Below are 11,318 nucleotides of genomic sequence, written 5' to 3' on the forward strand. Positions count from 1 at the left end.
AGTCTCCCACCCCCAATTCCCAACAGTCCAGGATTCAGCTCAGGTGACACTTCCTTCAGGAAGCGAGTGCTCAAAAAGCAAGTGCTCAAAGAGTGAAATCCGAGAGGGCAACTGACCAGTGATTTCTGTTCCGGACCTAAGTTTACGGAACGTCCGGGTTATCAGGAAGCTCAGGGCAAAGGTCAAACCCAGACCGTGAACCTTCCCACAAGTTCGTAGGGCAATCGGACCCTCGTAACATTCCGCCCTTCTGCGTCATGGCTGCCAGTCGCAGTCTGTCAGTGGATCTTGAGGTCGACACCAGCCAGCTCGGGTCCCACCAACGTTTCCACACTAGAGAGTGCAACCTCTCACAGGCCTTACTACCGCCCTAAAGCCGTAGAGAAGAAAAACGTGCGTTGCCAGCTTGCCCCAAAGCAAGATGGCTGCCAATCTCTAGTCTCCGGTACCAAAGTGAAGCTATCCACTCCCTGTTTAATGCCGCTGCCAGGCTGCCCTCACCTAGCATGGCTACTCCGGCTCATGCCTCACTATGGTCTCGAAGCCGCCACTAACCGGCCGGGTTCCGGGAGGCGGTGTTCAGGATGCAGCCACCCCCGCCCGCCTCTCCCCTCCCCCACGCCCGCGGTGGCGGCGGCGGCGGCGGCGGCTGGAGCCCGGATGCGGCGCCGTGAGACAGGCCCGGGAGCGCGGCGCGGATGGATCCAACATGGCGGCGCCGAACCTGAGCCGAGAGTGAGGCGGCGGGGCGGCCGGAGTGGGGAGGGGGAGTCGAGCGGGACGGGGCGGGGCCGGGCGGGGCCGCGAAGGGCTTGGGGAAGGAAAGTGGAGGGGGAGGCGGTGGCGACGTCCAGCTTGAGAACCTCAGGAGAGGGAGGTGACGGGACGCTGCGAGGTGGGGGAGGGGAGCGGCCGAGGGGGCGTGCGGGGGAGGTGGCAACTGTGCGGGAAGGCAGGGTCGAGGCGGAGGAGTGGGGCAGGGGAGGGGCGTAAACAAGGGCCGAGGCTGGGCCGGGCTGGGGGTGTTAGAGAGGCCGAGGTGGGGAGTGGGGCTGCGAGCCCGCCGGGCCAAGGGGGCAGGAGCGGGAGGGAGGGGCTGAGGGTGTGAAGGAGAAGGGGGCTTGTGGCAAGTGGTGGGGAGAAGAGCTGGACTCGCGTAAGGGCTGTAGTGGGGAGGTGAGAGGTGAAGATTGGGTTTGAGACGTCTGGGGGGAGGTTCTGAAGGTGTTAAATTGGAGGTGGGAGGGGGAAGGGCCTAGGGGAGAATTTGGGTGGAAAAGGAGAAAACGGAGGTTTGGGGACTGGAGAGCGTGTCGGTGTAACGAGGTAATGGAGAAAGTGAGAGACTAGGAGGAAAGTTTGGGAGGAAGGGGAATGGGATGGGAGATAGGACAGTGGAGCTGCACGAATGATAGAGGTTCAGGGGTTTCCCTTTCCCCTGTGGAAAGGAAGAGAGAGCAGAGTTAAGCAGCATCAGTTGCAGCCAATTCTAATTGCCAGGCCTTTTAGCTTTTCCTAGGGTGGGACGGGCAGAAGGGAATGGTCTTGTGGGTTTAGAGAACTGGGGTTGGATGAAGGTTCAGCTGGATTTCCCAAAGCACCCTTGTTTTTCCTGGTTACGAAAAGAAGGGGAAAGGCGGACCCTGGTATCGCTGTTGTGTGGAAGGAGTAAAGGACTTTCCTAGTTTTAAGTAATTATCAATGTCGGAATGGGGAAACATGCATGCCGTGTTGGACCTCTGTATGCTGAAGTCAAGGCTCTGAAGTCTGAGAAAGGGATCAGAAAACGCAGGATGGCATCTGGGCAGCCGTGCTAATTAAATGAGCGCTTTAGTTTCCAGATTCTTTATTTTGCTGTTTAGTGCTGGGAGGGAGGGTCAGTACCCGTGTATAAAAAAATGTTCCCGGTGAAATGTAGGTGTTTGAGTGGATCCTGCCCCAGTGGGTTTTTCGTTCTCACTGTGTACTAGGTAAGGGAAAGAGTGAAGACAGAATTTGGAGGATAGTTGCGGTCTCTCAAGTGAAGTGATGAAAAGAAGGTGCCGCCTTTCGCTGTAACCACTTTCCTCCTGGTTCATCTAAAGATGAAGTCAGTGTTGATAGTATAACAAAGTAGGTGGGCCTCACAAGAGAGTGAGGAGTGAGGTGTCAGAGGATAATTGGTTTCCCCCCTACAAGTTGTTAAATTTGGGACTTTTTTGCGTAAACCACTGAGACTGGACATTCTCAGAGTTGGTATTGTTTAGTGAATTGGGTAATAGAAGGTTAGGAAAGCCTGGGGACTTTGTTGGAAGTGAGTTCTCCCATTTAGCTTAGAGTGTATCATTACAATTGAAATAGCTTTAGGCTTGTCTGTATATTTTTGCAGCTGAGATTGACTCTTTGGGCCTTTGAGGTGTCAAAGTAAAGCTTGAAAATTGACACTTTCCCCCCTTATTTGTTTTTGTTTTGCTGCTGGCTTTGAATCTTGTGCTAGGAAGAGACCTGGGAAATTAAGTTTCCTGCAGAGGTAAGTCTGGAACTTTTTGTTTGTTTTCAAACAATGAAAGGGAATGGAAATGACATATTGAGGGTTGAGTGCAGTAATGGAGTAGATGACAGGGAAAATGGGTTTTCACTCACCCAACCAAGTGCATAAGATTTGTTACAGTCGTTGTCTCTTTAGGTCGCTGGAAACTGATAGGAGGGAAAAGAGAACAGAAATTAGGTGTCTTAGGACCAGCCTCCAGCCCTGTTTTGTCACTGTCTAGTTGTCTTGGTCAGCTCTGAGAGAAACATTTGTAAACATGTGGAATTTTGTACTCTAGCACAGTGTCTCCCAAGGTTGCCTTGGAGGGTTGCTGAGACACCTGCTGCGGGCTGCTGCGGGCAGGCTTTTCTTCCAGCTTACTCTTTCTCCTAGTTGTTTTGGAAGTTTCATTTTGAAAACATACTTTGTAATTCTGACTTCCAGATATTTGGTTACATTTTCTGGGTCCTACCAGCAAGAAAGCTCTTTCTTTATGTAGTTTTAGTCATTTTTTAAGGTTTTTCCATATCCTTTATATTTCAAGTTTTAAGACATCACCCTTTCTCAGATTTTCCCTCTCAAAAGGGCTTGTGAGAGAGTCAGACACCTCCAGTTCTGTTGGGATGAAACTACTGTTGTTTTCATGTTAAGACATCACTCTCTTTAATTTCTTCCACATGACTTCCAAGGGCTTCTGAGAAAATCAAATACCTCAAAAAATACAGATCGCATTCCTGGTTGGAATGAAACTAGACTTTGCTTGGGAGTAGAAACCTAACAGACAACAATTAATCGAGAGGAAGGCCTGTAGATACATAGAGACTGTTGGCCCTTGGCTGGCTTGTGCCTACCTAAAGAAAACAAACAATAAAAACTCCTACAGTGCCCGGAAATGCAGCAATTCATCAGAATAAAGGATTAGTCTCGGGAACCCCTTCGGGGTGACCTAGATGTTAGGCTCCCAGATAGACCCAAACCAGCCTGCAGGATCAGGACTCTTGTTTACTGGAGTGTTGTCTCTGCTGTCTGGCAGTATTTCAGGCACCAAGATTCTGAAGTTCTTTCTCATCTTCTGTTTGGAGGATGTACATTCTCCTCACTGCTCTGATACCTTTCATCTAGAATCTCTGTATAATTTCTGCGTAGTTCCCTCGATTCACTGCCACAGTAAGCTGAATATATTTTGGTTTAAGAGGAAGTTGGCCACGTTCTTTGAGTGCTGAAGTTAGATTCTTGGAACCCGCATGTGGATTGCTGAGTGAGTGAACTCGCCATCACAGATGATAATTAAGTGGGGAGGGCTGCCTATTAGCCTGCATGTCAGCCTCCTGACATTTCTCCCAAGGACAAGCATGGCCTTGGGAAACTTCTCCCTCTTGTACATTTTGCTTTATTGCATAAGTGCTGTAAGTCTGCTCAGCAGCCTAACAAGGAAGGGTCTGCTCTTGATCTCATTTGGGGACTTTAAAGATGGTTGCAAGGTTTCAGTGCAGGGTCCTTTCTGTCTTGCAGAGGATGGCATTTCTCTAATCTTCACAGCAATTTAGATTGAATTAGGTCAGATTATACCTCCTGGGATGGGGTGGAAGGGAGTGTAGCCCTGTCCCTGCTGTTCACCTAAATGGCAGCAGCAGGTGATAGAGAAGCCAAAGCTGGAGCAGGATGAAACTCCTTAGTTAAGTTAAATGAGTCTTTGTCTGACTGGCTCTTCTTCTGGAATATTGTTTGCTGGGTTTTGGTTGGAGGGACCAGATGACTTCCTTCTCCAGATAGAAGATGGCAAGTGACAGTGCTGTCTCTTCTTTTGACCCTTCATCATGCTCCATCTAGAATAGGATTTCTCATCTTTAGCATTATTGATATTTTGGATCAGATAATTCTTTGTTGTAAGAGGCCATCCTGTGCTTTATTGGATGTCTGGCATTATCCATTGCATTTACTCATTGCATGCCAGCAGCGCCCTCCGTTACCACCCTCACTTCCCACTCCCCATTCATGATGATCTAAAAAGTCTCCAGACATTGCTGAATGTCCCCTGGTGGGCAAAATTGCCCTGATTGAGAACCACTGACCTAGAAGCTCTGATAAATCCTGTCACTTTGACCCAGCCTAGGATCTATGACTTAACAGTGGCTGTTTCCCCCTCAGATCTAGGGATGTAACCCTCAGAATTGAGGCCTATCATAGAATTGCATCCATTGATATATAGTTAGGACCACAGGGCTTTCCTGTATTCTGCTTCATTTTCCAGTGACCAGGTATGTGGGGACAATTTCCTGGGGTTTATAGTCAGGACACTTTGAACTAGGGAACTCTGGAGCAGCCTACTTTTCTGATTGGTTGAATGTGAAACCTGCCCATCTGTTTTTTTCTGGGATCCACAGAATAGACAGCTGGTCAAGGGGAACAGGTGGGATGGGAACAGGTGGGATAGGAACAAGGCGAAGTTGTAGGGGCTCTAAGGAGGCTCAGTTTTCTCATGTGAGCCTTCTGCTATGAGCAAGAAGTTGTTTTCCTTCAGGCCCCTCTATTTGTAGCCAGTGACTGTAGCAGGGAAAACAAGAGAGGAAGAAACGAGGAAAACCAGTCAACAGTTGAGTAGCCATATTCCCAGTTGTTTCCCATGCTTTGGGTGGGATGTCTGGTTCTCATAACTAGATATGGGCTGTGTTTCCTGTCCACATTCTGAACCCATGTCACAGGGCTAGGTGATTTCAGGTTGGACCTCCCGTTTTCTTAAGGGTGTGAGTCTCTCTGTGCAGTCGTTTCAGGATTAAAAAAGAAGACCAGGTCCTACTTGCTCTTCAGTTTTCTGAGTCCACAGTTGCTTGACTCTTCTGAAGTAGTTTATCATTTTATTCTCCCTTTTAACATAGCCTCAGTTTCTTGGAGTATAAAATGGACAGAACAGCCTGTATTATTGTTGAGTAGGTTGCTATGGTAGTGGTAGTTTTACAGTATGGGGAACGCTAGAGAATATGCATGTTACCTGAGCTGCGTGTACTTTTAATGGGGTCCTCTTACTCTTGGACTTAAGTGAGTTTGTTCTTAACTGGTATTGCTTGTGGAGATCTCTTGGAGGTTCAGTTCAGTTCAACAGCAGGTTGCTCCTAGTATATGCCAAGCCCTGTCCATTGCTCGGCACTATAGCTATAAAGATGAATATGACCTAGTCCCTCTACTTGAGTTGCTTAAGATATGATAGGCGTACAGGTAATTTTAGTACCCTCTGATAAATGGTTTAAGGGAAATATATGTACAGTGTTCCATAGGAACATGGAAGAGGCCTACTTAACCCTAGCATGGGCTGTAGAGAATGAATTTGAAGATGGCATCTGGACTGATTTTTTTTTTTTTTAAGTATTTGTTTATTAGTATTTTTTTTTAGTATTTATTTATTTCATTTTTGGCTGCGTGGGGTATTAGCTGAGGCACACAGGATCGTCTGTTGTGGCACATGGGCTTAGTTGCCCTGTGGCATGTAGGATCTTAGTTCTCCATCAGGGATTGACCCTGTGTCCCCAGCTTTGGAAGTCAGATTCTTAACCATGGGACCACCAAGGAAGTCCCTGAACTGATTCTTAAAGGATGAGTAGGAATTAGCCATCTGAAAAAAGGTGTAATGGGGCGTATGGAAAAGAAGGGAAGGGCCACTCAGGCAAAGAGAATACTCTAAAGATAGTTATGGAGAAATGAGTTGTGTGATATATGTGAACTATAGACTAATGATTAACGTTAGAGAAATAAAAAGTGACAAAGACCTGATCTTGGATGGTTTGGTGTGTTGGGTAAGGAATCTGGAGTATTCTTATTGGTAAGGAGAGGATTGTGCATGTGAATTCACTTCAGTCGTGTCTGACTCTTTGTAACCCTGTGGACTGTAGCCCGCCAGGCTCCTCTGTCCATGGGATTCTCCAGGCAAGAATACTGGAGTGGGCTGCCACGTCCTCCTCCAGGGGATCTTACTGATCCAGAGAGCAAACCCACATCTCTTATGTCTCCTGCGTTGGCAGGTGGGTTCTTTACCACTAGCACCACCTGGGAAACTCAAGGAGAGAATTGTGGAGAGGTGTTAAGATGAAAAGTGATGTGGTCAGTTGTGCATTTTAGATAATCTAGCTGGATGTAGGGGATGGATTTAGACAGGTTAAGATTGGTTGTAAGGAGAGCCCTTAAAGAGGCTTCTGCAGTAATCCAGGTGAGAGATTATTGGGACCTGAACCAGCATGATGGTAGTAGGGGGGTGGAAAGGTGAGGCAAATTTAGGAAATAGAAAGTAGTATCAACAGGAATTTATAATTGTTTGGGTGATTGGAGGTTGTGGTCAGAGGGTGTAGTAGTATTGGGTGGTACTTGGTAGGGTAGTAAATATGAGTGGCTAGAGATGAAAGCTGTTTGACTTGAGGATTGGTTTTTAGCTGGGTCACTGACATTACCCACAATGATGGAGGAAATGTGTGAATCAAATGCCAAAATACATAATAAATGTAGGACTGTGCTTGGTCATTGACGGGGGATTGGTAAACGACAACCATGAGGAAAGGTTAGACAGTGGCATAGATCCAAATGGTGTGTGACCGTCAGGAGAGTACAGGTGGCACAGGAGAATTCCACGAATGCTCAGTGTAGGAGTGTAGTGATGTTTGTTGATTTAAATCCATGAGTTTTGGTGAATATTTGATTAACTTTCTCAGCAGTTATTATTCTCCTGGACTTGATTTGATTGTAGGAGAAATGAGGATAGGTCTGTGAAGGGATGAGTCTGGTCTGCAGAGGCCAAGGATGCTTGTCTCTTTGAAATCTCCTAACCAGTTAGAAAAGTTTTATGGTGATTTTATGTGCATATTCTCACTGGATTCTTAATAATTCTGAGGAGTAGTCTTTCCTCCTTGTTTTGTAGATGGGGACACTGAGGCTTTCAAGCTAAGTGACTTACCTAAGGTCACGTAGCTACAGTTTATATGGGCAGAATTAAAACTAGTTCAGACTTTCAGTTTCCCTGCTGTCAGCCCCTAAGTTTATCTGATGCAGCTTCTGTGTTAGAATTTAGAGTGAATTTTCTACTTCTCTTCATTTTGCTTTCATTTAAGGGATGAATTGATCAGGGGCACTGTCAGGGAGAGCACACAGGACCAAAAACAGTATTTTGGAGGCCAGAGCAACAATCGCAACAATGTCTGCTGAATATGTAACACTAAACTTGCAAATTAGTGAGTCTTCCTTAGCAGATGTGACTGTCTTTCTCTAGTAAGATCTGGACTTAGGGCACTATCTGCTGAATATAGAGAGCTCTGTGCTTTATTTTTTAATAAATATTTTACAGGCACTTCCCTGGCAGTCCAGTGGTTGAGGGTCCATGCTTCCAATGCAAGGGATGTGAGTTCAATCCCTGATCAAGGGACATAAGATCCTGCATGCTGCACAGTGAGCCAAAAAAATCAACAACTTTGTAAAAATTAATAAATGCTCATTAAGCACTACACAGTGCCAGGCATTGTGTTAGGCTCTGAGAATATAGGATCGGCTAAGACTAGTTCCTAACATTGAGTGGTTCACAGGTTCTTTCCTTGTCCTTACAGTATAGTGGGGATTGCAGCTGCTGAGCAGGGATTCTGGAAAGCACTGTGTACCTGAGCCCCCAGCATGGCGGGCCTAAAGCGGAGGGCAAGCCAGGTGTGGCCCGAAGAGCACGGTGAGCAGGAGCACGGGCTGTACAGCCTGCACCGCATGTTTGACATCGTGGGCACCCACCTGACACACAGAGACGTGCGTGTTCTTTCCTTCCTCTTTGTTGACGTCATTGATGACCACGAGCGTGGCCTCATCCGAAATGGACGTGACTTCTTACTGGCGCTGGAGCGCCAGGGCCGCTGTGATGAGAGTAACTTCCGCCAGGTGCTGCAGCTGCTGCGCATCATCACTCGCCATGACCTGCTGCCCTACGTCACTCTCAAGCGGAGACGGGCTGGTGAGGGTGCACTTGGGGCTGGGACCCTGGGATCAGGGGAGAGCTGTGGGCGGCCCGGAGTCAGCAGCGTAGGCGTCCAGGCAGAAGGAGGCATTCACTCCGGGGAGTCCTGAGCAGGACGTTTCGAGGTGCATTGGAGGATTGGACTAGGAGAAGGGAAGGGTGTATCTTCTCCTGAGTGAGTCCCTCTCCCCCTACAGTGTGCCCTGATCTTGTAGACAAATACCTGGAGGAGACATCAGTTCGCTATGTGACACCCAGAGCCCTCAGCGACCCAGAACCGAGGCCTCCCCACCCCCCTAAAACAGGTGAGATATTAACTCTCCCTAATTTCCATAATCAAGAAAGAGGATGCTGGACCCATCTTTTGCCAGCCTAAATGAAAGGACACTGTCCTCCCACATCTGCTCCTCCTTCAAAATCAGATGAGGTGTTAATGCTTCATCTAGGTCCTATAATGGTTCCCATATTGTGTCTGCCTTTCAAGTCCCATTATTGATACTGCTGTAGTGCTGAGTCTGAATGATCCCTCCACATTCCAAGTGAATTGTCTCTGTTTCTGCTTTTCCCCTGCTGTGTCTCCCTATTTCCCTCTGGTCAGTGCCTCCCCACTATCCTGTGGTGTGCTGCCCTGCTTCGGGCCCTCAGATGTGTAGCAAGCGGCCAGCTCGAGGGAGAGCCACACTTGGGAGCCAGCGGAAACGCCGGAAGTCAGTGACACCAGATCCCAAGGAGAAGCAGACATGCGGTGAGAAAGTTCAAGGGTTCTAGAGGCGGAGTAGACTGGAGGGGAAATAGAACTGCTGAAATACTGGGCATGCTGAGTTGCTTATAGTCGTGTCCGACTCTTTGCAACCCCACTGGACTGTAGCCCACCAAGCTCCTCTGTCCATGGGATTCTCCAGGCAAGAATCCTGGAGGGTTGCCATTTCCTTCTCCAGGGGATCTTCCCAATCCCTGTCTCTTAGTATCTCCTGCAGTGGCAGGTGGGTTCTTTCCCCCCAGCGCCACCTGGGAAGCCTCAGAACACTGGGCAGCTTAGGCTGTTTAGAGCGAGGCTCACTTTGACTGCTGTTGCACAGTGAGGTTGAATGTTACAGTCTCTGGGTGGAGAACTCTGTCTTTGTGGCAGAGTACATGTCAACTCTTTCTAAGTAATAACTAGATGAAAGGGATGCTGTTAGCACATCCTTATTGTAGTATGACTCAAGTCATGATAGAATATTAAAGTGAACTTCTGTTAATTAGAAAAATCTCTTAGAATCAAGGTGCTACTTGTGAGTGATGGAAATAATCTGACCTGGGCATGTCTCATGTAAGGGAACCTCTTGAATTGAGGCAAGGATTTCAGAGCTTCATAGAAAAGAACTAGTCCTGGGAAGAGGTAGAGAAGCTGTCAGGTGTTGTTCCCAACTGTGCTACTCTGCCATTCTTTTCAACTTTTCAAAACTTGGGTGTAGACTCAGCTCTCACTGCAATCTCTTCTGTGTGTCTTCTTTTCCCCACAGACATCAGACTGCGGGTTCGGGCTGAATACTGCCAGCATGAGACTGCTCTGCAGGGCAACGTCTTTTCTAACAAGCAGGACCCACTTGAGCGCCAGTTTGAGCGCTTTAACCAGGCCAACACCATCCTCAAGTCCCGGGACCTGGGCTCCATCATCTGTGACATCAAGTTCTCTGAGCTCACCTACCTCGATGCATTCTGGCGCGACTACATCAATGGCTCGTTACTAGAGGCACTTAAAGGTGTCTTTATCACAGACTCCCTCAAGCAGGCTGTGGGCCACGAAGCCATTAAGCTGCTGGTGAATGTGGACGAGGAGGACTATGAGCTGGGCCGACAGAAACTCCTGAGGAACTTGATGCTGCAAGCATTGCCCTGACCTTTTTCCCCTTCTCACTTCTCTGGGGACTTCTCACCGCCCACCTCTGGAGCTTACATACTGTTCTGGGGTTTGTTCTCTACCCTTCCAACCAATCACACCCCTGCCTTTTTTTTTTTTTTAAAGGAAAAGACAAAAGAAAAATGGAAGTGGTGTCCCCCACCCCTCCCTGCACCCATGTGCCTGGCTTCCCTTTGTTCCTTTTCCACTTACCCCCTCATTGTGTCTCTACAGTCACCTTGCCACTGAGCCGTAAGAAATGTGTAGGGAGAAGCAAAGTCTATAGGTCATAGTCTTTGTAAGGGATTGAAGTGATCACTGCTTTTGGGGTGCATTGAGGGGTTGTCAGTACTTCTGGCTTTATGAGGGCTCTTAAACTTTGTCTGAAAAACCAAAGGGCTGTCAGTAGGGAGCTGTGTGGTAGGTGGGACTCTGAAGTGTATTTTGGAAATTAATCACCACCCTCTCCCAAATTATAGAATTTTTAAAAAACAAAGAAGCTGTGGCCCTTTCCACTCTCTCCTGGCCTCTGGTGCTGCTCCTCTCTGCCTCGTTTCCTCCATTCCATGGCTTGAAACCTCTGCCTGGTGTGGCTCCTTCCTTTTCCCTCTCTGTCAAACTCTCTTCAAAGGAATAATAGGTAAGAGGACTAGGTCAGCCTAGTCAGTCCCAACTGTGGTGTGTGCGCACACACACACACACACACAGGGTGGATGGAGAAGCGGTTGCTGGTTAGAATACACTCCCCCTGAAAAGGGGAAGGGGGAGTGTGACACTTTCTTTCCATGTTCAAGTGAAAATAAATAATGTACCCTGCAGCCCTTTCCCCTTTTGCTTTCTTCTGGCTTGGGCAAAGGGCATCACAGGTGAGAGTGAAGTGATGCGGTAGCAATGCCTCTCTTCCTTGTCTTTCCCCATCCTCTACCCTCACTCCCACTCCCAAGTTTGGGAGCGTG

At 48.0% G+C, this 11,318-nt stretch overlaps 1 protein-coding gene across 4 annotated transcripts; it reads left to right on the forward strand.

Moving 5' to 3' along the window:
• The first annotated feature begins 534 nt into the window (after positions 1 to 534).
• Positions 535 to 11,180, forward strand: DEDD (death effector domain containing). Of its 4 annotated transcripts, none has more exons than XM_019987573.2 (6): positions 535 to 735; positions 2,477 to 2,509; positions 8,089 to 8,477; positions 8,678 to 8,785; positions 9,079 to 9,225; positions 9,986 to 11,180. In XM_019987573.2, the coding sequence occupies exons 3-6, from the start codon at positions 8,153 to 8,155 to the stop codon at positions 10,360 to 10,362; spliced, it is 957 nt and encodes a 318-aa protein (XP_019843132.1). In that variant the 5' UTR covers positions 535 to 735; positions 2,477 to 2,509; positions 8,089 to 8,152; the 3' UTR covers positions 10,363 to 11,180. The 4 variants fall into 4 exon arrangements, with proteins under 4 accessions (XP_019843132.1, XP_019843123.1, XP_019843143.1 ...); XM_019987584.2 differs by lacking the exon at positions 535 to 735 and adding an exon at positions 813 to 895; XM_019987564.2 differs by lacking the exon at positions 2,477 to 2,509 and having other exon boundaries at positions 552 to 735.
• Positions 11,181 to 11,318: the final 138 nt, after the last annotated feature.

This window comes from Bos indicus, chromosome 3, assembly GCF_029378745.1.
Source record: "Bos indicus isolate NIAB-ARS_2022 breed Sahiwal x Tharparkar chromosome 3, NIAB-ARS_B.indTharparkar_mat_pri_1.0, whole genome shotgun sequence".
NCBI classification, from domain to species: domain Eukaryota; kingdom Metazoa; phylum Chordata; class Mammalia; order Artiodactyla; family Bovidae; genus Bos; species Bos indicus.